The sequence below is a fragment of the Scardinius erythrophthalmus genome (genome assembly GCF_964197995.2).
Source record: "Scardinius erythrophthalmus genome assembly, chromosome: 22".
Lineage (NCBI taxonomy): Eukaryota > Metazoa > Chordata > Actinopteri > Cypriniformes > Leuciscidae > Scardinius > Scardinius erythrophthalmus.
The window spans coordinates 24,610,121-24,636,001 of NC_138242.1; the positions used below are offsets into that span (position 1 = coordinate 24,610,121).

Here is a 25,881-nt window from a genome sequence, read left to right on the forward strand (position 1 = left end):
ATATAATATAATATAGCCGAATGTCAAATAAAGCTGTTCTCATTTCATATATAAAATGAGATTTTGGCTTGATTTTTCGTTTTTAACGTCTTGTTTGGGGATGTGTGTACGTACAGAATGCAAAGTTATTTTTTTATTTATTTCTGTTTATGCCTTTGCTTGTGAATCTATCCCATTACATGTTTCATTTGTTTAGTTGCTAAGCCAAATAAACACTGGTTGAAAGTTTTTTGGCTGATAAACTGCATAACCTACTCTGTGCATTTGGTGCTGTTCTCCACTAGAGGGCGAACTTTCTATTACTGTAACACAATTAATTAGTATATTACATCCTATGTAGAGAAATTTTTCCCCCAAAAGCGAAAATTCTCTTATAATCTGCAAAATATTAGTATGCTGATTTCTTTTTTTCCATTCAATTACAGTCAATGGGGACTGGCTCTTTTTTTAACCTCAAAAAGGACTCGGAAGCAAAAGTATCATTATAGTGAGAAGAAGAGAGAAAGTAATTCTGATTTGTAATAACATGAGGATTTTCTTATTTGGGTGAAGTATTTATTATTTCTTTAATGATTCAGCTTACAGTTTTTCTCAATTGCTAAAACACAATTTCTGAAACCTTGCTCCTTTTTCTGAAAACATTTAACACAAAACCTCATCTTCAAGCACTATTAACTACAAAACCTCTGACTCCTCTTGCAAAATAAAACTTTTTCCTCAAAACAGTTTTACCTGTGTTCAAAATCAAACACTGCTCTCAAATCATAAACAAAGTGATCAAAATGATATACACTATCAAGCAGTCAGTAAACAATACACCAAAAAATAGAAAACACATTGTTCAAAACATATAGTTCTCGAAAGATATCTATGGACTGCTATTCTGTTTGTAAACTTACCCGTGACACCTTACTGTACCATCAAAAAGTTCATTTGTGACATACTGTATGACTGCACTTGATAAAAGGAAATAAAAACAAAAGTAAAAACAAAAAACAAAACAAAAAAACATAGTTCTCAGGGAGGAGTACATTTTTAATCTCAAAACAAATTTCATTTTTTTCCATCATTGTCTTTTGATGAACGAAAACGTGTTCTATCATAGTAGCTCAAAATTGATCAGAAATTACTACTCTGCTTTGCTCTTTGCAATTTTTTTTGTTCTTCCTCCTCCTTGTACCCCTATTTTACAGTACTGTACCCTGCATCTCACAAACTTGTCCTTTGTCTCTGTGATACTGTAATGCTTGTTCTTTGTTGGTATGAACCTGCAACCAGTCAAAATTGAGCAGTCAGTGCTGTTAACAAATAGAAACCACAATGTTCCATACAATTTGTTCATTGTACAGTATACAGCCTACAATGCACTGAACTAGAGTATACAATACTGAAAGGGACAAAAATCAAAGGAGTAAACGTGATCGGTGTGCTTCTTGTCTTTGGGCATCATTTGAAACAGGTTAAATCAATTTTGAGTGGTTGTGTTCAATCAATGACATGTGTTCTCTATTTGTATTTGATTGTTTGTTTGATTGGAGGACAAAGGGCAAGGGCAAGAAGACAAGCAGTCTCAGATGAAATCAACAAGCAACATAACTTACCAGTTTTGGAAATGTTGTTTTGAATTAATTGCACCAGTGTGTTAGACTATGTTGTAGTGTGTGTGTTTGTGAGGGCTTGTGTGTGATGTCTGAGGGCAAAGTTTGTTTTTTCAGCAAGAGTGAATGGTTTTGAGTGTAGAGCTTCATTTTGACCTGAAAATAGGATGTTTGGGGAATTGGGTGAGACGTTATAGATTTGTGTTTACTGTTTTGAGAATATGAGGCATAGTTTCAAGAAATGTGTTTAAGCAATCGAGAAAAACTGTAAAAATTTACTTCTCCCTGAGAACTATATATATATATATATATATATATATATATATATATATATATATATATATATATATATATATATATATATATATATATATATATATATATATTGTTTTTACTTTTGTTTTTATTTCCTTTTATCAAGTGCAGTCATACAGTATGTCACAAATGAACTTTTTGATGGTACAGTAAGGTGTCACGGGTAAGTCTACAAACAGAATAGCAGTCCGTAGATATCTTTCGAGAACTATATGTTTTGAACAATGTGTTTTCTATTTTTTGGTGTATTGTTTACTGACTGCTTGATAGTGTATATCATTTTGATCACTTTGTTTATGATTTGAGAGCAGTGTTTGATTTTGAACACAGGTAAAACTGTTTTGAGGGGAAAGTTTTATTTTGCAAGAGGAGTCAGAGGTTTTGTTAATAGTGCTTGAAGATGAGGTTTTGTGTTAATTGTTTTCAGAAAAAGGAGCAAGGTTTCAGAAATTGTGTTTTAGCAATTGAGAAAAACTGTAAGTGTCAGTTTGCACATAGCACTTTGCCTTGTTAGTGCCATGCAACATGCGTTTTGCACATTCTCTCTTTTCTGGACATCATATATTGCTGTATAATATTACTGTTGTCAGTTTTATTATATTCTGTTTTTGCACTGCTCAGGTTTACTTTATGTTATGTTATGCACAGTCTAATGGAGCAGACCCATTTACATTTCACTGGTGGTATCCTGTATAACTGTGAATGACAAATAAATCTTGTCACATACACATACAATCATTAAAGAGATAGTCCACCCAAAAATTAAAATTATGTCATGATTTACTCACCATGATGTTGTTCCAAAGCTGTATGCAGTTTGTTCTTCTGCTGAACAAAAAATAAGATATTTAGAAAAATGTTAATAACCAAACAGTTTAGTTTCCCATTGACTTCCATTGTATTGTCCATTCAGTGGAAGTCAACAGGAACAGAAACTGTTTTACTCTTTAAAATATCTTCTTTTGTTTTCCACAGAAGAAAGAAAGTCAACAACATGAGGATGAGTAAATGATGACAGAATTTTCATTTTTGGGCCTCTTGATTATGAAAGCAGGTTTGTTGTGAATTAAATGGATCTGAGTATAAATGTAAAAAAACGTCATTAAAATCAGTAGATCCATTAGCCTGGATGCCAGCCGAACTTAGCCCTGCTCACAACATTTGAGGTTGGGAAGTATTCTGACTAGAATCTGAGTATGACGACATCAGGCTATATATCCATAACTAGATGTACCGCATCGCGGTACAAAATATGACCGCCGCTCAGGCCTGCACTGGCTTTCCACAAAAATAAATGACGTGGAGTAATTTGGCTGTATTGCGTGTTTATGTATATACCTAAAAAAAGTAATAGTATGTGCATGTCTGTCTGTGTGTGTGTGTGTGTGTGTGTGTGTGTGTGTGTGTATGTGTGTGTCTGTGTGTGTGTGTGTGTGTGTCTGTGCGTGTATGTATGTGTGCGTACATGTGTGCGCGTGTGTGTTTGTGTGTGTGTGTCTGTGCATGTGGATTTGTATGTGTGTGTATGGGTGTGTGTCTGTGCGTGTGGATGTCAGTGTGTGTGCATGCTTGCGTTTGTTTGTATTCCTGCATGTGTGTGTGTGACAGTATCATCCTAAACCAGCAACCCTTCGCTCAACAGCACCATCTACAGGCCGATGAGTGTACAGTCACTAAATGTGCACATAAATGAATTTATTTTATACCCCCCATGGATGAAATTCTACAAAACTTAGCAGAGGATACCCCCAGAGGATGTCAAGTTAATCATACACATGAAATATGGTGCAGTTCTGAACATCTCCACTGAAGATAGGGGCGATTAAAGCAGAATAATATTGCATTTTCATTTTTTATGGGAGGGGCGCAAATCACAAATGAGTGATTATGGGCTAGGTTGATGTGGGCCCTTAAGAGCAACATACCATAACAATTACAAATGTTTACAATTACAAATTACAAAGCAATAACAAATGCATTTTTTTGGGTTTGGGGGGGCCCAGCGCGGGGGGGGGGGGGGGGGGGGGGTGAGTGGCCCCCGGGGACCAAACGAAATTTTTCCGTAGAAGTCTAGTGGGGCTACATGCTCACCAAATTTCATGTTCCCCGGTGTTTCGGTGTCCCTGGTATCGTTGACGAAAAATTTACGGGGGCCCCAGCGCAGGGGGGGGGGAAGTGGCCCCCGGGGACCAAACGAAATTTTTCCATAAAAGTCTAGTAGACCAACATACCATAAAAATTTCTTCATCCTCGGTGCCACGGTTCAGGTAGTTATTTAGGAAAAACTGCATTTTTTGGGGTTTGGGGGGGCGCGGGGGGGGAGTGGCCCCCGGGGACCAAACGAAATTTTTCCGTAGAAGTGTAGTGGGGCTACATGCCCACCAAATTTCATATTCCCCGGTGCTTCGGTGTCCCTGGTATCGTTGACGAAAAATTTACGGGGGCCCCAGCGCGGGGGGGGGGGGGGGGGGAGTGGCCCCCGGGGACCAAACAAAAATTTTCCGTAAAAGTCTAGTAGACCAACATACCATAAAAATTTCTTCATCCTCGGTGCCACGGTTCAGGTAGTTATTTAGGAAAAACTGCATTTTTTTGGTTTTGGGGGGGCCCAGCGCGGGGGGGGAGTGGCCCCCGGGGACCAAACGAAATTTTTCCGTAGAAGTTTAGTGGGGCTACATGCCCACCAAATTTCATGTTCCCCGGTGCTTCGGTGTCCCTGGTATCGTTGACGAAAAATTTACGGGGGCCCCAGCGCGGGGGGGGGGGGGGGGGAGTGGCCCCCGGGGACCAAACGAAATTTTTCCGTAAAAGTCTAGTAGACGAACATACCATAAAAATTTCTTCATCCTCGGTGCCACGGTTCAGGTAGTTATTTAGGAAAAACTGCATTTTTTTGGGTTAAGGGGGGCCCAGCGCGGGGGGGGGAGTGGCCCCCGGGGACCAAACGAAATTTTTCCGTAGAAGTCTAGTGGGGCTACATGCCCATCAAATTTCATGTTCTCCGGTGTTTCGGTGTCCCTGGTATCGTTGACGAAAAATTTACGGGGGCCCCAGCGCGGGGGGGAAGTGGCCTCCGGGGACCAAACGAAATTTTTCCGTAAAAGTCTAGTAGACCAACATACCATAAAAATTTCTTCATCCTCGGTGCCACGGTTCAGGTAGTTATTTAGGAAAAACTGCATTTTTTTGGTTTTGGGGGGGGCCAGCGCGGGGGGGGAGTGGCCCCCGGGGACCAAACGAAATTTTTCCGTAGAAGTCTAGTGGGGCTACATGCCCACCAAATTTCATGTTCCCCGGTGCTTCGGTGTCCCTGGTATCGTTGACGAAAAATTTACGGGGGCCCCAGCGCGGGGGGGGGGGAGTGGCCCCCGGGGACCAAACGAAATTTTTCCGTAAAAGTCTAGTATACAAACATACCATAAAAATTTCTTCATCCTCGGTGCCACGGTTCAGGTAGTTATTTAGGAAAAACTGCATTTTTTTTGGGTTAAGGGGGGCCCAGCGCGGGGGGGGGGAGTGGCCCCCGGGGACCAAACGAAATTTTTCCTTAGAAGTCTAGTGGGGCTACATGCCCACCAAATTTCATGTTCCCCGGTGTTTCGGTGTCCCTGGTATCGTTGACGAAAAATTTACGGGGGCCCCAGCGCGGGGGGGGAAGTGGCCCCCGGGGACCAAACGAAATTTTTCCGTAAAAGTCTAGTAGACCAACATACCATAAAAATTTCTTCATCCTCGGTGCCACGGTTCAGGTAGTTATTTAGGAAAAACTGCATTTTTTGGGGTTTGGGGGGGCCCAGCGCGGGGGGGGAGTGGCCCCCGGGGACCAAACGAAATTTTTCCGTAGAAGTCTAGTGGGGCTACATGCCCACCAAATTTCATGTTCCCCGGTGCTTCGGTGTCCCTGGTATCGTTGACGAAAAATTTACGGGGGCCCCAGCGCGGGGGGGGAAGTGGCCCCCGGGGACCAAACGAAATTTTTCCGTAAAAGTCTAGTAGACCAACATACCATAAAAATTTCTTCATCCTCGGTGCCACGGTTCAGGTAGTTATTTAGGAAAAACTGCATTTTTTGGGGTTTGGGGGGGCCCAGCGCGGGGGGGGAGTGGCCCCCGGGGACCAAACGAAATTTTTCCTTAGAAGTCTAGTGGGGCTACATGCCCATCAAATTTCATGTTCCCCGGTGTTTCGGTGTCCCTGGTATCGTTGACGAAAAATTTAAGGGGGCCCCAGCGCGGGGGGGGAAGTGGCCCCCGGGGACCAAACGAAATTTTTCCGTAAAAGTCTAGTAGACCAACATACCATAAAAATTTCTTCATCCTCGGTGCCACGGTTCAGGTAGTTATTTAGGAAAAACTGCATTTTTTGGGGTTTGGGGGGGCCCAGCGCGGGGGGGAGTGGCCCCCGGGGACCAAACGAAATTTTTCCTTAGAAGTCTAGTGGGGCTACATGCCCACCAAATTTCATGTTCCCCGGTGCTTCGGTGTCCCTGGTATCGTTGACGAAAAATTTACGGGGGCCCCAGCGCGGGGGGGGAAGTGGCCCCCGGGGACCAAACGAAATTTTTCCGTAAAAGTCTAGTAGACCAACATACCATAAAAATTTCTTCATCCTCGGTGCCACGGTTCAGGTAGTTATTTAGGAAAAACTGCATTTTTTGGGGTTTGGGGGGGCCCAGCGCGGGGGGGGAGTGGCCCCCGGGGACCAAACGAAATTTTTCCTTAGAAGTCTAGTGGGGCTACATGCCCACCAAATTTCATGTTCCCCGGTGTTTCGGTGTCCCTGGTATCGTTGACGAAAAATTTACGGGGGCCCCAGCGCGGGGGGGGGAAGTGGCCCCCGGGGACCAAACGAAATTTTTCCGTAAAAGTCTAGTAGACCAACATACCATAAAAATTTCTTCATCCTCGGTGCCACGGTTCAGGTAGTTATTTAGGAAAAACTGCATTTTTTGGGGTTTGGGGGGGCCCAGCGCGGGGGGGGGGAGTGGCCCCCGGGGACCAAATGAAATTTTTCCTTAGAAGTCTAGTGGGGCTACATGCCCACCAAATTTCATGTTCCCCGGTGCTTCGGTGTCCCTGGTATCGTTGGCGAAAAATTCAGTAAGGTGACGGGAAAAAAAAAAAAAAAAACTTTGACAATCCCTATATGACCGCTTTCGCTAGCTACGCTAGCGGCGGTCATAATAATCAGTACCAAAGGCTCTTATAAAAATACAAATCCAATGATAAAAAAAGACGTTTCTGACAGAGACCTCTTGCACACATTCAGAAACATCAACCACAAACAAAACCAGTTGTTGCTGATCATAGTTTATTTGTAGTTTCAGATTGCACTCGTTCATTTGCATAATCAACTGACAAAAATGGTTTGTTTTCATACAAATCAGTCTTAATTTCACTCAGACTTGCATCATCCTTCTTAACACTGCATTTTCACTACACTGAGTGAAATATATTTCAATGTGAAATATAATATATAAGCTAATATTGTATTTAAACACATTTGTTCTAAAACAGTTTCACTATAATTAAGTTTCTGAATAAAATGTATAAATTAAGAACTGTTACTGTCAAACTACATCATGTATTTGACAACATATATTTTAAATATTCAATTTAAATACACCTAATTTACTAACCGTCACTTATATATACCCTCTGATATTCTTCATTTGGTGTGCACTCGTGATCTTTGAGGTTTCCAGAGACATGTAATTTTGTAACAGAATAATAGTAGGTTTTTTTTTTATTAATAAATGTAATTTTACTCTGATTATCAATGTTTTTACTCTACATTTGTGCAGTTTTTGGAGGATTTATGATATATTTAAAATTTAATTTTTAATTTAATTAAAAAAAAAATTTAAATAGGTTTTTATACAAAAACAGTTTTTTTTTTATGTCAAATTCACTTTATAAAAGACTCAAATTTCTAAATTTCATTTATGGGGATAACATGGATACTTTTACATGGCTTAGTGTAACATTTTTGCCCATATTTTGGAAAATGTAGTTTTAAAAGTAAAAAATTATCATTTTAGCCACTAGACGGCTAAAAAGCTCCACTATATGCTATTTGCTATTTAACTGAAACATATCTTTTCACAAGTTTTTCCAGTTGGATTCATATCTAAATATTATGAAATCACAATTCTAACAATACATTTTTTTTTTTTATCAAAGTTTAGCATTTTTTGTACTGACATTTTTTTTCCAATAATGTTTCATTATGATTATAATCAAACCTGAAAAAGATAAAAGTTGAGTTTTTAGAGTTTATCGTTTTATATTTAGGGCCCAAGCCCTGAAAGGGCGAAGGCCCTATTGTTTCCGTAAGGATTATTTAGGGCCCAAGCCCTGAAAGGGCGAAGGCCCTATTGTTTCCGTAAGGATTATTTTTTTTTTTTTCTTCATTATTTTTTTTTTTGCCTTTTTGCCACTTTTGGGGCCCTTAACCTGCTCAAAAACTCTTGAAATTTTGCACACACGTCAGAACCTGCGGCCATCAGGGCCGGGCTGAAGCTGGTACTGGGGCGTGGCAGGGGGGCTCGACAGCGCCCCCTGGAATGGGGTCCGAAAACTTGGTCCATAAATCAAACACGCTTGCATGTAATAATATGAAACTCAGTACACATATATATCTCATCGGGCCGAACAACTTTCGTGCTCTAAGTTTTACAAAAGCCCAACAGGAAGTCGGTTATTATACGTTGTTTGGAAAACGCATACAATGGAATGTGAAATACTCCTCCTAGGGATTTCATCCGATCGCCACCAAACTCTGTGAGAATAAAGTCAAGACATTGAGGATGAATTCTTGCGAACGGATTTTTGATATCTCGAACGGTTTGGCCGTGGCGAGGAAACAAATTTATGGCGAATAATGGGACACAGGAAGTGTGTTATAACTTCTGCATACATTAACTGATCTTGATGAAACTTCAGCAGTGTGTTCGTTGTAAGAGGCCGATCACATGGATGTGACTATTGTGAGTCAAAGTTATAGCGCCACCAACTGGCAGCAGGAAGTGTGTCACTTTCAAAATGCTTTGAAGTCACCCTCTTAATTTTACCCGATTTGCTTCAAACTTTATGTGTATAATGTAAACACAGGGCAGATGTAGACCTGTGAAAGGATTATTGATATCTTAGATACTGTTGCCGTGGCAACGCATCAAGTTTTAATATTCTTTTCGGATGCGTTTGAGACTCTTAACATGCTTGAAATTGGATGAAACTCGACAGACACATAACACTTATTAGCCAGTAGACATGTGAAAAGTTTCAGAAACGGGCGTGGCAGGGGGGCTCAACAGCGCCCTCTTGAACAGGGTCTGAAAACTTGGTCCATATATCAAACACGCTTGCATGAAATAATATGAAACTCGGTACACATATAGATTTCGTCGGGCCGAACAACTTTCCCTCTGACAAGTTTCACGCCAGCCCAACAGGAAGTCAGCTATTATGGGTTGTTTGTAAAACGCTTGCTGTGGAATGTGATGTACTCCTCCTAGAGAATTCATTCAATCACCTCCAAACTCAGTCAGCATGAAGTAAAGACATTGAGGATGCTAAATTGCGGACGGATTTTTGATATCTTGAACGGTTTGGCCGTGGTGAGGAAACGAATTTATGGCGAGAAAAGAGAGACACGAAGTGTTATAACTTCTGCATGCATCAACTGATCTTGATGAAACTTCAGCAGTGTGTTCGTGGTAAGAGGCCGATCAGATGGATGTGACTATTGTGAGTCAAAGTTATAGCGCCACCAACTGGCAGCAGGAAGTGTGTCACTTTCAACATGCTTTTGACAAAAGTGGGGGGTTAGTTTTAAATACAGTAAAAAAAAAATGTTTTTATATTGTTCTCATCAAGCCGGACAACTTTCTAATTTACATTCATTAGCTCAGAGCAAAAGGAAGTCAGATATTTTGGTCTGAATGTGGATTTTTTTGCAAAATCAGCCTATGAATTTTTAGCCACTCCTCTTAAACTATTTATTTTATTCCCACCAAACTTTTTCAACATGATGAAAATACATTAAATATGCTAAATTGTGAACGGATAATAAATATCTCAAACGGTTTTGCTATGGCGAGGGATTAAAGTAATGTCCAAAAAGGAAAAACTAAAAGCCTCAAATTTTCTAAAAATGTAATTATATACCATTTATTTCTATATAAAAGTATACAAACATCACAACTAAACATTTTATTCTTTTTTTTTCAATTTAAGAATGAATTTTAAGTTTAAAAATTGCCAGAATGGTTGTTTAGTCTAAACAATACATAAATAAAGTCAAACATAGTGCTATACTGCCCTCTTGTGTTCAAAATCAGGTAGGCCTATTATATCTATATATAAATATACTAGGTATGTGACGGTGAGAATATTTTACCACCGGTTAACTGACGTGTGACACCGCTGGGGGCTTTTTAATCGCTAACTTAAAAACGAAAGTAAAATATGTTCGTCCGCACTGACATTTATATTGGTTGAGCGAGCGTTTCAAATGAATTCCTATGGAAGTAGGAATTAACTGAAAAACGTTCACTCTGTTCTGCTCATTCCTCGCCGTGGACGTGCACCGTTATGAATGCCCGTGCAGCCATGAGCATTTTAGTTTCATTTTAAAATTAGCGCCTTTCGGGGGGTGGATTGCTTGAAATTATTTTACAAAAGCACAATTTTGTGTTTTATTGCAACTGTACACAAATATAAGTTAACGCTTTGCAGTTTGAATGTCGTCCTGTATAATGATGGAGTATGTTTTTATGTGTCTACTGTTCAATCGCGCCCACGCCACACACACACACACACACACACACACGGTTTACTATCTTTGTGGGTACTCTCCATGGACTTAATGGTTTTTATACTGAACAAACTGTATATTTTATCTCCTCACACTAACCCTACCCCTAAACCTACCTATCCCATAAAACTTTCTGCATTTTTACATTTCCAAAAAAACTCATTCTGTATGATTTATAATCTTGTTTACCCATGGGGACCTCTATTTAGGTCCCCACTGTGACACGAGTCCCCATGAGTCTGTGTGCATTCAGGTTAAAGTCCCCACCGGGATAGAAAAACATGAACACACACACACACACACACACACACACACACACACACACACTCCAGCATTACAATCTTGACATCGCAGCCTGTTCATTATAGCCTTAATAAAATATAATAATAAAATAGTTAACCTAACATATAAAAATTACACTGCTCTAAATAGTCAGTAGTACAATTCGTACATTCACAGTAAGCACCGCTCGCTCCACTGTGATGTTTCCAAGCAAATTTTTGCGCATGTGAAGAGGATGATTTTTTCCATCAATATTGGAACACGAGTGAAGAACAAAGCCTATAATAAAGAATAGTTTAGCATCCAAATACATCGCAAATGTTGAAACATTTTGATTCTGATGAGAGGGTTACGTGAGCCCAACACTGCTTACTTTCATTTTTACTTTTACATTAAATTTAAAGGATTTGTTGTGGAATATTTTGAGTGTATCATAAAATCTGAATAAAAAAAAAAAATAATAATAATAAAAAAAAATGAATGAATGAATGAATAAATAAATAAATATATATATGTATGTGTATATATATATATATATATATATATATATATATATATATATATATATATATATATATAGCTGCGAGCAGCGATAAAGGGCCAAAGCCGGCGGCACCGCCACCCTAAAGGCACCGGGGTTGCGGTGCCACCGGCTTGGGCCCGTAATCGCTGCTCGCAGCTATATATTTTTTTTTTTTCTTCATTATTTTTTTTTTGCCTTTTTGCCACTTTTGGGGCCCTTAACCTGCTCAAAAACTCTTGAAATTTTGCACACACGTCAGAACCTGCGGCCATCAGGGCCGGGCTGAAGCTGGTACTGGGGCGTGGCAGGGGGGCTCGACAGCGCCCCCTGGAATGGGGTCCGAAAACTTGGTCCATAAATCAAACACGCTTGCATGTAATAATATGAAACTCAGTACACATATATATCTCATCGGGCCGAACAACTTTCGTGCTCTAAGTTTTACAAAAGCCCAACAGGAAGTCGGTTATTATACGTTGTTTGGAAAACGCATACAATGGAATGTGAAATACTCCTCCTAGGGATTTCATCCGATCGCCACCAAACTCTGTGAGAATAAAGTCAAGACATTGAGGATGAATTCTTGCGAACGGATTTTTGATATCTCGAACGGTTTGGCCGTGGCGAGGAAACAAATTTATGGCGAATAATGGGACACAGGAAGTGTGTTATAACTTCTGCATACATTAACTGATCTTGATGAAACTTCAGCAGTGTGTTCGTTGTAAGAGGCCGATCACATGGATGTGACTATTGTGAGTCAAAGTTATAGCGCCACCAACTGGCAGCAGGAAGTGTGTCACTTTCAAAATGCTTTGAAGTCACCCTCTTAATTTTACCCGATTTGCTTCAAACTTTATGTGTATAATGTAAACACAGGGCAGATGTAGACCTGTGAAAGGATTATTGATATCTTAGATACTGTTGCCGTGGCAACGCATCAAGTTTTAATATTCTTTTCGGATGCGTTTGAGACTCTTAACATGCTTGAAATTGGATGAAACTCGACAGACACATAACACTTATTAGCCAGTAGACATGTGAAAAGTTTCAGAAACGGGCGTGGCAGGGGGGCTCAACAGCGCCCTCTTGAACAGGGTCTGAAAACTTGGTCCATATATCAAACACGCTTGCATGAAATAATATGAAACTCGGTACACATATAGATTTCGTCGGGCCGAACAACTTTCCCTCTGACAAGTTTCACGCCAGCCCAACAGGAAGTCAGCTATTATGGGTTGTTTGTAAAACGCTTGCTGTGGAATGTGATGTACTCCTCCTAGAGAATTCATTCAATCACCTCCAAACTCAGTCAGCATGAAGTAAAGACATTGAGGATGCTAAATTGCGGACGGATTTTTGATATCTTGAACGGTTTGGCCGTGGTGAGGAAACGAATTTATGGCGAGAAAAGAGAGACACGAAGTGTTATAACTTCTGCATACATCAACTGATCTTGATGAAACTTCAGCAGTGTGTTCGTGGTAAGAGGCCGATCAGATGGATGTGACTATTGTGAGTCAAAGTTATAGCGCCACCAACTGGCAGCAGGAAGTGTGTCACTTTCAACATGCTTTTGACAAAAGTGGGGGGTTAGTTTTAAATACAGTAAAAAAAAAATGTTTTTATATTGTTCTCATCAAGCCGGACAACTTTCTAATTTACATTCATTAGCTCAGAGCAAAAGGAAGTCAGATATTTTGGTCTGAATGTGGATTTTTTTGCAAAATCAGCCTATGAATTTTTAGCCACTCCTCTTAAACTATTTATTTTATTCCCACCAAACTTTTTCAACATGATGAAAATACATTAAATATGCTAAATTGTGAACGGATAATAAATATCTCAAACGGTTTTGCTATGGCGAGGGATTAAAGTAATGTCCAAAAAGGAAAAACTAAAAGCCTCAAATTTTCTAAAAATGTAATTATATACCATTTATTTCTATATAAAAGTATACAAACATCACAACTAAACATTTTATTCTTTTTTTTTCAATTTAAGAATGAATTTTAAGTTTAAAAACTGCCAGAATGGTTGTTTAGTCTAAACAATACATAAATAAAGTCAAACATAGTGCTATACTGCCCTCTTGTGTTCAAAATCAGGTAGGCCTATTATATCTATATATAAATATACTAGGTATGTGACGGTGAGAATATTTTACCACCGGTTAACTGACGTGTGACACCGCTGGGGGCTTTTTAATCGCTAACTTAAAAACGAAAGTAAAATATGTTCGTCCGCACTGACATTTATATTGGTTGAGCGAGCGTTTCAAATGAATTCCTATGGAAGTAGGAATTAACTGAAAAACGTTCACTCTGTTCTGCTCATTCCTCGCCGTGGACGTGCACCGTTATGAATGCCCGTGCAGCCATGAGCATTTTAGTTTCATTTTAAAATTAGCGCCTTTCGGGGGGTGGATTGCTTGAAATTATTTTACAAAAGCACAATTTTGTGTTTTATTGCAACTGTACACAAATATAAGTTAACGCTTTGCAGTTTGAATGTCGTCCTGTATAATGATGGAGTATGTTTTTATGTGTCTACTGTTCAATCGCGCCCACGCCACACACACACACACACACACACACACACACACACACGGTTTACTATCTTTGTGGGTACTCTCCATGGACTTAATGGTTTTTATACTGAACAAACTGTATATTTTATCTCCTCACACTAACCCTACCCCTAAACCTACCTATCCCATAAAACTTTCTGCATTTTTACATTTCCAAAAAAACTCATTCTGTATGATTTATAATCTTGTTTACCCATGGGGACCTCTATTTAGGTCCCCACTGTGACACGAGTCCCCATGAGTCTGTGTGCATTCAGGTTAAAGTCCCCACCGGGATAGAAAAACATGAACACACACACACACACACACACACACACACACACACACACACACACACTCCAGCATTACAATCTTGACATCGCAGCCTGTTCATTATAGCCTTAATAAAATATAATAATAAAATAGTTAACCTAACATATAAAAATTACACTGCTCTAAATAGTCAGTAGTACAATTCGTACATTCACAGTAAGCACCGCTCGCTCCACTGTGATGTTTCCAAGCAAATTTTTGCGCATGTGAAGAGGATGATTTTTTCCATCAATATTGGAACACGAGTGAAGAACAAAGCCTATAATAAAGAATAGTTTAGCATCCAAATACATCGCAAATGTTGAAACATTTTGATTCTGATGAGAGGGTTACGTGAGCCCAACACTGCTTACTTTCATTTTTACTTTTACATTAAATTTAAAGGATTTGTTGTGGAATATTTTGAGTGTATCATAAAATCTGAATAAAAAAAAAAAATAATAATAATAAAAAAAAATGAATGAATGAATGAATAAATAAATAAATATATATATGTATGTGTATATATATATATATATATATATATATATATATATATATATATATATAGCTGCGAGCAGCGATAAAGGGCCAAAGCCGGCGGCACCGCCACCCTAAAGGCACCGGGGTTGCGGTGCCACCGGCTTGGGCCCGTAATCGCTGCTCGCAGCTATATTTTTTTTTTTTTTTTGCCTTTTTGACACTTTTGGGGCCCTTAACATGCTCAAAAACTCTTGAAATTTTGCACACACGTCAGAACCCGCGGCCATCAGGGCCGGGCTGAAGCTGGTACCGGTGCGTGGCAGGGGGGCTCGACGGCGCCCCCTGGAATGGGGTCCGAAAACTTGGTCCATAAATCAAACACGCTTGCATGTAATAATATGAAACTCAGTACACATATAGATCTCATCGGGCCGAACAACTTTCGTGCTCTAAGTTTTACAAAAGCCCAACAGGAAGTCGGTTATTATACGTTGTTTGGAAAACGCATACAATGGAATGTGAAATACTCCTCCTAGGGATTTCATCCGATCGCCACCAAACTCGGTGAGAATAAAGTCAAGACATTGAGGATGAATTCTTGCGAACAGATTTTTGATATCTCGAACGGTTTGGCCGTGGCGAGGAAACTAATTTATGGCGAATAATGGGACACAGGAAGTGTGTTATAACTTCTGCATACATTGACAGATCTTGATGAAACTTCAGCAGTGTATTCGTTGTAAGAGGCCGATCACATGGATGTGACTATTGTGAGTCAAAGTTATAGCGCCACCAACTGGCAGCAGGAAGTGTGTCACTTTCAAAATGCTTTGAAGTCACCCTCTTACTTTTACCCGATTTGCTTCAAACTTTATGTGTATAATGTAAACACACGGCAGATGTAGACCTGTGAAAGGATTATTGATATCTTAGATACTGTTGCCGTGGCAACGCATCAAATTTTAATATTCTTTTCGGATGCGTTTGAAACTCTTAGCATGCTTGAAATTGGATGAAACTCGACAGACACATAACACTTATTAGCCAGTAGACATGTGAAAAGTTTCAGAAACGGGCGTGGCAGGGGGGCTCAACAGCGCCCTCTTGAACAGGGTCTGAAAACTTGGTTCATATATCAAACACGCTTGCATGAATTAATATGAAACTCGGTACACATATAGATTTCATCGGGCTGAACAACTTTCCCTCTGTCAAGTTTCACGCCAGCCCAACAGGAAGTCGGCTATTATGGGTTGTTTGGAAAACGCTTGCTGTGGAATGTGATGTACTCCTCCTAGAGAATTCATTCAATCACCTCCAAACTCAGTCAGCATGAAGTCAAGACATTGAGAATGCTAAATTGCGGACGGATTTTTGATATCTCGAACGTTTTGGCCGTGGCGAGGAAACAAATTTATGGCGAGAAAAGAGAGGAGACGAAGTGTTATAACTTCTGCATACATTAACTGATCTTGATGAAACTTTAGCAGTGTGTTCGTGGTAAGAGGCAGATCAGATGGATGTAACTATCGTGAGTCAAAGTTATAGCGCCACCAACTGGCAGCAGGAAGTGTGTCACTTTCAACATGCGTTTGACAAAAGTGGGTGGGTTAGTTTTACCAACAGTTACAAAAATCAGTATATATATTGGTCTCACCGAGCCGGACAACTTTCTAATTTACAGTTATTAGCTCAGAGCAAAAGGAAGTCAGATATTTTGGTTTGAATGTGGATTTTTTGGATATTTCAGACTCTGAGTTTTTAGCTACTCTTCCTAACTGGTTTATTTTATTCACACCAAACTTTTTCAAAATGATAAAGATACATTAAAGATGCTAAATTGTGAACGGATATTAAACATCTCAAACGGTTTTGCTATAGTGAGGGACTAAAGTAAAGTAACACTTAAAGCCTCATCTTCTAAAAATGTAATTAAACACCATTTATTTCTATATAAAAGTATAAAAATATCACAACTAAACCCATTTTATTCTTTTTTTTTTCAATTTAATAAATATTTATAAGTTTAAAAATAGTAATTGTACTATTTAGTCCCATAAAAGTCAAGTCATACATAGGGCTATACTGCCCTCTTGTGTTCAAAATCAGGTAGGCCTATTGTATCTACTTAAAAATATACTAGGTATGTGACGGTGAGAATATTTTACCACCGGTTAATCGACATGTGACACCGCTGGGGGCTTTTGAATTGCCAACTTAAAAACGAAAGTAAAATATGTTCGTCCACACTGACATTGATAGTGGTTGAGCGAGCGTTTCAAATTAATTCCTATGGAAGTAGGAATTAACTGAAAAACGTTCACTCTGTTCTGCTCGTTCCTCGCCGTGGATGTGCACCGTTATGAATGCCCGTGCAGCCATGAGCATTTTAGTTTAATTTTAAAATTAGCGCCTTTCGGGGGTTGATTGCTTGAAATTATTTTACAAAAGCACAATGTTGTGTTTTATTGCGACTGTACACAAATATAAGTTAACACTTTGCAGTTTGAATGTCGTCCTGTATAATGACGGAGTATGTTTTTATGTGTCCACTGTTCAAACGCGCCCACGCCACACACACACACCCACCCACACACACACGGTTTACTATCTTTGTGGGGACTCTCCATAGATTTAATGATTTTTATACTGTACAAACTGTATATTTTATCTCCTTACACTAACCCTACCCCTAAACCTACCCATCACTGAAAACTTTCTGCATTTTTACATTTCCAAAAAAACTCATTCTGTATGAAGCTTGTTTACCCATGGGGACCTCTATTTAGGTCCCCACTGTGATACGAGTCCCCATGAGTCTGTGTGCATTCAGGTTAAAGTCCCCACCGGGACAGAAAAACATGAACACACACACACACACACACACACACACACACACACACGCACACACACACTAGCATTGCAATCTTGACATTGCAGCCTGTTCATTATAGACTTAATAAAATATAATAATAAAATGGTCAACCTAACATATAAAGATTACACTGCTCTAAATAGTCAGTAGTACAATTCGTACAATCACAGTAAGCACCGCTCCACTGTGAATTTTCCAAGGACATTTTTGCGCATGTGAAGAGGATCATTTTTCCCTTCGATATTGGAACGTGAGTGAAGTACAAAGCATATAATAAACAATAGTTTAGCATCCAAAAAAGGTAATTATATATATATATATATATATATATATATATATATATATATATATATATATATATATATATTTTTTTTTTTAAGTGACAAGACAAAGAATATTACTTGTCTGATATATATATATATATATATATATATATATATATATATATATATATATATATATATATATATATATATATATATATATATATATATAAATATAGCTGCGAGCAGCGATGGAGGGCCCAAGCCGGTGACACCGCCACCCCGGTGCCTTTAGTGTAACTAAAGGCACCAGGTTGGCGGTGCCACCGGCTTGGGCCCGCAATCGCTGCTCGCAGCTATATTTTAATCTTTTTTTCATTGTAGGGGAGACCGGGGACAGTTGCAACAGGGGATGGTTGCAACATGTTATTTTTCTCCAATCAGAAACAAGCTAGAGTGATGACACTCACACTGCACATGCACAGTTAGACCCTCCCCCACCAAGAAGACAGTAGACATTTTCAACATCTGCTGCTGCATTTATTGAGCAAAACTTGTTTTGGAGGTATGAAAGTAAATTTTTTCATGAGATATATTTTTTGTCATACTGTCCAGACATTTCATATGAATTAATCAAAACTTAGTTTGAATTATTGTTTTGTTGACTTCTAAGTGACATGGTTAGCATGTGTCAAAGTCAGTGTGTCTAGCAGGCATATGATGTTCTGTCATGGCTGATAGGGTTGGGGACGGTTTTAACAAGTTATAAATTGCATGTTTAATAAAGGTTTGTTGCATTGCAAATTGTTCAATTCTTCATGTCTGACACTGAAATATGGAGAGATTGAATATCATCTGTAATTCCTGCACACTGAATAGGCCTATGTTTTACACATACACAAATAAAACTCAATAACTGTTGTTTGATAAATATGACTAAATAAATAAATAATAGGCTACAATAATATTATTGAAGTACATAATACAACCCCTGGCAAAAAGTATGGAATCACCCCTCTCAGAAGATGTTCATTCAAATGTTTAATTGTGTAGAAAAAAAAAAACAAGCACATATATGCCACAAAACAATTTTCACTGAACAATCCAAACTTCTGGCTGTATAAAACACTTTTTAAAAAAAAAAAAAAAAAAAAAACTATAGTCAATTACAACTGTTTTTACAGATCACACAGAGGAAAAAAATATGGAATCACACAAATCTGAGGAAAATTATATGGAATCACCAAATAAAAACACTACTAGTACTTTGTTGCACCACCTCTGGCTTTTATAACAGCTTGAATTCTCTGAGGCATGGATTTAACTAATGACAAACAGTATACTTCATCAATCTGTCTCCAGCTTTGTCTTATTGCAGTTGCCAGATCAGCTTTGCAGGTTGGAGCCTTGTCGTGGACCATTTTCTTTAATTTCCACCACAGATTTTCAATTGGATTGAGGTCCGGACTATTTGCAGGCCATGCCATTGACATTATATGTCTTTCCTGTAGGAATGTTTTCACAGATTTCGCCCTATGGCACGATGCATTATCATCCTGAAAAATGATGCTACCATCACCAAACATCCTTTCAATTGATGGAATAAGAAAAGTGTCCAAAATCTCAACATAAACTTGTGCATTTATAGAAGATGTAATGACTGTCATCTCTCCCATACCTTTACCTGACATACAACCCCATATCATTAATGATTGTGGAAATTTGCATGTTTTCTTCAGGCAGTTGTCTTTATAAATTTCATTGGAACGGCACCAAACAAAAGTTCCAGCATCATCACCCTGCCCAATGCAGATTCGTGATTTATCACTGAATATAACTCTCATCCAGTCATCCACAGTCCAAGATTGTCTTTCTTTAGCCCACTGAAACCTTGTTTTTTTCTGTTTAGATGTTAATGATGGTTTTCGTTTGGCTTTTCTGTATGTAAATCCCATTTCTTTTAGGCGATTTCTTACAGTCCGGTCACAGACATTGACTCCACTTTCTGCCCATTTGTTCCTCATTTGTTTTGTTGTGCATTTTCTGTTTTCAAGGCATATTGCTTTAAGTTTTCTGTCTTGGCGCTTTGATGTCTTTCTTGGTCTACCAGTACGCTTCCCTTTTACAACCTTTCCATTTGATTTGTACTTGGTCCAGATTTTAGACACAGCTGACTGGGAACAACCAACATCTTTTGCAACATTCCGTGAAGATTTACCTTCTTCGAGAAGTTTGATAATCCTCTCCTTTGTTTCAACTGACATCTCTCGTGTTGGAGCCATGAGTAATGTCAATCATCTTGGTTCAACACATCACTAATGTGTGCAAGCACTCTTTTTTAACTGCAGACTAATTAGCAGTTGTAATCAGATACAGGTGTTTGTTTTAGAAATGCAAAGTGCATGGTGATTCCATATAATTTTCCTCAGATTTGTGTGATTCCATATTTTTTTCCTCTGTGTGATCTGTAAAAACAGTTGTAATTGACTATAGTTTTTTTTTTTTTTTTTTTTTTTTTTTTTAAAGTGTTTTATACAGCCAGAAGTTTGGATTGTTCAGTGAAAATTGTTTTGTGGCATATATGTGCTTGTTTTTTTTTCTACACAATTAAACATTTGAATGAACATCTTCTGAGAGGGGTGATTCCATACTTTTTACCAGGGGTTGTACTATAATATTATAGTAGGCCTAAAACAGTTAATATTTTCAGAATTATATGCTCATTGAGACAAAAAGCTAAAATTAATTAGAGAAATTTAAGGTATTTTTAACATGTTGCAACCGGTCGGGGTCAGTTGCAACATCTGACTTCTTCCATTCAAATAAATACTGTGAACGATATGTCATATATAATCATCTTTAAATGGTATGGGTAATTAGCAGACAGATGCAAGTTTAATATATACAAATTTGGTTGGTCTAGTCCAAATGGTCTCTGAGTAACTGAGAGAAATGCAAAAAGTGTTGCAACTGTCCCCGGTCTCCCCTACAAATGTAATCTACACTTCAGTTACTAACTGTAACAGAACATATATGAACAGTTATATTATATATTGAGTACAAATACATGACATGATCATCAAAATGCAATGAACTGAACAGCATAACAAAGGAGCAAATAAAGCAGTAACTTTTGTCTCTTTCTCTCTCCCTCTCTGTGTACGTGTGTGTGAGTGTTCACATTGTCGATGTGTCAGTGTCACCAAATTTATTTTTGTGGTGGTTCCGCATTTTGGACTATTTTATGTGACAAATTATAAGAGAGCAGTTTTTATAGTCTCACAAATTTATTCCTCTGTGTGTGTGTGTGTGTGTGTGCGTGTGAGCATGATAATTTTGCATTGTGAATGTTTTTAGCACTGTTAGAAGTGTGCCACTTTATTTCTGTCTATGTGTGTTCTATGTTGTGTCTGATTTGGTCCATTTTAGAGTGTGACTATTTTTTTCACGCAAACATAAAAACAGATATCATTACAATTAATTTTTAATTTTTTTTGTAGATCTAGAAAGGGTTGAGAGCCGTACAAAGTTTCATGCCATTTGGACAAAGAGAACATTTTTAAAAAATTCAGCAAAAGTCATTTGAGGGTTAAAAAGACCCCGAAGAAAACCAAAGGGTTTTAAACTTTAGAAATATTTTAATATAATATTATATAATATTTTAAAACTCATAACTACTTCAAAATGTGTTCTCATTATGAGTTTGCTTTTAGACATTCATGATTCATGATCTGTCAGGTGATTGGGAAGATCCTCCCACAGGAGTGAGTTTACTGATAGATGATGCTGGTGGAGGCGTGGAAGTCAGACTTTTGTTTCTTTGAGCTCTTCTGTAAAACAAAAACAAAAAAAACAATATGAATACAAGAATACTATGCTAAACATGCAACACTTTATAAGATTATGTTGTTACAAATTCAGGTATGTTTCACCACACTTGTTGGGTTTAACTTACAAAAGCTTAACTTCCTCCCTCACCCATGGTTGTCTCCAATCAAGACAGAAATATCCTCGTTCAGTCTTAAAGCTGTTAAAGAGAATGACAAAGTTAAAACAGAAATCTAGCATCAGATGCTGTTGATCTCTAATCATGACATGTTTTCTTTAGAGAAGAACTGGGATTCTTACACGACGGCCTTCATACATTGAAAACTTTGTTTTAGCGTCCTGAAACTGATGATAGGATCAGTCAACTTTGTTTTGGAGACGACTCTACAGCATGTGATCAGCTTCGCATCACCTGCTGAGACTGAAGAACAAGGTACACCTCAATATTCTGCACCTTTCCATCAGATATAATAATATACAAACAGTTTCAAGCACTTTACCTGTTATAGTCCAGATCACAGATGCAAAAACCACAACAGCCAAACTCCTCATGAGGATCCTTTGTGTTTCCATTGTCACAGTCGATCTTCAACTCTCACTGCTTGTGTCTGAGAGAATATATTCAAGACTCTCACTAGTTCACCTTAAATAGTCAATAAAGCGGAACTTAACTCTTGTGCTTTGTTGAAAACCCTGTAACACCTTTTGTGTTCTCGGTACCCTTTTAAAAATTGCTTGTAAATCGTTTGTTATGCTATATTATCACCAAATTTTGTATTCAATCTTTTTACCAACTTGTCTGTCAATTGGCACAGGTTTTGTATTTCTTTTTGGAACTGATTGATCATAGGTCCCATCGAGCTCAGCCTGATTTGTGGATAAATTTGTCAATATTCAACAAAAATGGGGAATATCACACTAGTGTGCTTTAATGTTTAACTATAGGAAGTTTGTTTTGAAATGCTTTTATTTTGTACAAAATGGAACAAAGTCACACTTGTGGAGTTCACGGTCAAAATGACCGCCTTGCAATAAAAATTGCTTGTAAATCGCTTGTTATGTTTGTTAGGGGTTAACAGTTTAGGACCCAAGGACCAGATGTTTGAAGAAGACCCGGAGTCAGAATTATAAAAAATTGAAGAAAAGTTTTACTGAAGATAGTTTGCAGTTTCATCAGCAGAAGTCAGCTTCAAGACTCACACAGGAGGTCGTAGGCCGCCCCGCTTACAGTTACAAAGATCACAGCAGTTATACCCTTCACCAAGGTCTAAGCTACGTCCTTGCTTCAGGTTGCAGTTTCTCATTGGCTAAGAAATTGATAAACATAGTAATTTTCCACACATATACTGACAGACTGAAGCATATCTCCATCGATTATGCCGCTGACACTCGGACCCTGATGTTAGGCATGTCCTGACCTTCCAGGTAGCAGATTTGGGTTGCTGGGTGCCAGCATGTCCCGAACAACAACTCAGTCAATCTCCAATAATGCCAGTGGTTCCTCAACCTGTAACCAAGAAGACTAACACACACACCGACACAGTTCCAAGGTTGGATTTGGCCAGGTTTTAACTATTAACAGGAGTCTCATCTCAAAACATCAAGATAATAAGTTCTTTCTCTCAAGGATAGGGAACTTTAGTCTAAATGGAAAGTAAGGCTTTAACTGAGAAATGGTCCCTTAAACTATAGACTTCAATGACCCCTATTTGTTTTAACATGTTGAAGACCTTTCTCAAACACAAAACATGTCCCTATTTCATTTCTGGAAGCCGGGCTAAATAAGCAAGCACTGTTACTGCATTCAGATATCAAATACTGACATTAAAGAATACGCGAAAAGAACATTTCAGTGAACACACTGGTAACTTCTATAACAAAGTAAAATTTCCAGAAAAGTCATTCAAATCATTTGATATTTAGAAGAAAAAATATTGATTAATACCTTGATTATAATCACTCAAATACATTGAAGCAGCAGTGGATTCCAATCCACCCCCTTCATGATATATCACCGAATATTGGATTCAATCTTTTTGTCAACTTGTTTTGTTTCAATTTGGACAGCTTTCATATTTGTTTTTGAAACTGATTGATCTGAGCCTCATTGATCTGACGATAAAGTTAAAGATAAAGAGATCTGAGAAAGAAAGCCTGTAATATTCAAAATAGTTTGTTTGTTTGTTTACATGAATGTGTGTGTGTGTGTGTGTTTGTGTGAGCACGGTAGTGTGAGTGTGTATATCCATGCATGCACAGGTCCGAGGCCTTTATCTTTGCAAACACACATGCAATTATGTGAACATGAACATGATGCTCCAGAACACTAAATCTTTGTCTTATTTGAAAACATATATTGTCTGATCTTTTGTCAATCTCACCATTCATTTTCAATGGATGGTCATTTTTTACCAATATAAGCTCAGATTAATGAGGCCTACAATCAGTCAGTTTAAAAAATAAACACAAAACCTTTTTAAAACTAATTTAAAGAAAACAAGTTGACACAAAGATTAAATCCAGTTAATATTTGGTGATAATATAGCACAATTCAGATTCAAAAAGTACTTTTTGTAGGCTGTTCGTTTTTGACCGAGAGCACCACAAGTCTGACTTTGTTCCATTTTTAACTAAATAAAAGCATTTCAAAACAAACTTCCTAGATAAACATTAAAGCACACTAGTGTGATACAGTGTAGCCTACAGAATAATCTTACATTTCATGCAATATTGCTAAAATTACACAAAAATAATATTTTTGGTCAAAAAATGAGGTGCATAAGCTCAGATAAGCTCAGAGGTCTACGATCAATAAAATAAAATAATAAAAAACCTGTCCTAATTGAAAGAAAACAAGTTGACAAAAATATTGAATCCAATATTTGGTTATAATATAAAATAATGAGAAATTTATAAGCAATTTTTTTAGACCGGTGGTTAGATTTGACAGGAACACCACAAGTGTAAAGCTTGCGACCCACTAACTGCGTTCTGCATTAGAGAAATAGTTCACTTAAAAATGAAAATTCTGTCATCATTTACTCTCCCTCAAGTTGTTGCAAACCTCTATGAATGTCTTTCTTCTGCTGAACACAAAGGAAGATATTTTGAAGAACTATAATAGTTACTAAACCTCTAGTGTGGACTTTACGTTCCAGTTTAAGTAAGAAATTGTGAATGGCTGGTGCAACCCTGTTCGGGACCGTTAGTTTGATGAGAATAACCGAGGTCTGACATCTGAAAGTTTTTATTTTATTTTTCTCATCATCACTAACATTTAAGTTAGATATCTAAATCAAATTAAACACCATCAATAAAAATAACTAGCTAGATTAGCTGATTACCTTAAAAGTCCATAGCAATCAGGTCGTACTTTATCAGAAGCAGATGCAATGAGACCTCGAACTTTTCCTGTTTGTTCATGTGACGTTCGCCATAACCTCAGTCTAGTAGTAGGTCAACCCAACCTAGTGCGCCATCTCCTGGGGGAACGCCGTTCACAAAACCGAGCCCAGTAAAACCCCAAGTACTCCTCGCTGCGGACTGTAGCGCGGTGACGTCACGTATCGACGTCACGTATGTACGTCACGTATGTACGTCACACGTATGTGTTACTACGCATGCGCCATGTGTTACCACGCATTACGCGGTGACGTCACGCGTCTTTAAAACGTATGCGCAAATTTGACATAATATCTTTATTGAACTTTCTGTTAATATAAAACAATACATCTCCTCCATTTCTTGCTCTACGAATAAGAAAGCTGTTAGGTCACATACAATGTTTTTGCTTTACAATGCATTTGTATGATTTATGTATTTTTATTTTCTTCTTTTATTGTATGTTATTTTAGTTGTCTTCTCCCCTGGCGTGATTGTTACTGTTTTGTACACAAAAAATTGTACTTGATGTACTTGTTTTTTGATGTTTAATAAAAAAAAAAAAATTGACATAATATGCGCGTATATCCCGTTAATACTTCCTTAAAGAATAGATGTTAATGCAAACTGTTCTT

At 38.1% G+C, this 25,881-nt stretch overlaps 1 protein-coding gene across 2 annotated transcripts; it reads right to left on the bottom strand.

The window, feature by feature from the left end:
• Positions 1-18,565: 18,565 nt before the first annotated feature.
• On the bottom strand, positions 18,566-25,305 carry LOC308682889 (uncharacterized protein). 2 transcript variants are annotated; one of them, XM_081352860.1, is made up of 5 exons: positions 25,210-25,305; positions 22,366-22,473; positions 22,166-22,286; positions 21,993-22,064; positions 18,566-21,867 (listed from the first exon to the last, which is right to left on the bottom strand). In XM_081352860.1, exons 2-5 carry the CDS (start codon positions 22,436-22,438, stop codon positions 21,762-21,764), a joined length of 372 nt encoding a protein of 123 aa, XP_081208986.1. In that variant the 5' UTR covers positions 22,439-22,473; positions 25,210-25,305; the 3' UTR covers positions 18,566-21,761. The 2 variants fall into 2 exon arrangements, with proteins under 2 accessions (XP_081208986.1, XP_081208985.1); XM_081352859.1 differs by having other exon boundaries at positions 22,366-22,508; positions 25,210-25,300.
• Between the last annotated feature and the right edge of the window lie 576 nt (positions 25,306-25,881).

What these genes read in the sequence shown, in the direction of transcription:
- LOC308682889 (XM_081352860.1), bottom strand. Translation starts at nt 22,438, where the DNA reads ATGGAAACACAAAGGATCCTCATGAGGAGTTTGGCTGTTGTGGTTTTT. An exon ending in TGTGATCTGGACTATAACAG is followed by an intron (nt 22,287 to 22,365) that starts GTAAAGTGCTTG and finishes CTTGTTCTTCAG; the next exon opens with TCTCAGCAGGTGATGCGAAG. An exon ending in CAATGTATGAAGGCCGTCGT is followed by an intron (nt 22,065 to 22,165) that starts GTAAGAATCCCA and finishes TCTCTTTAACAG; the next exon opens with CTTTAAGACTGAACGAGGAT.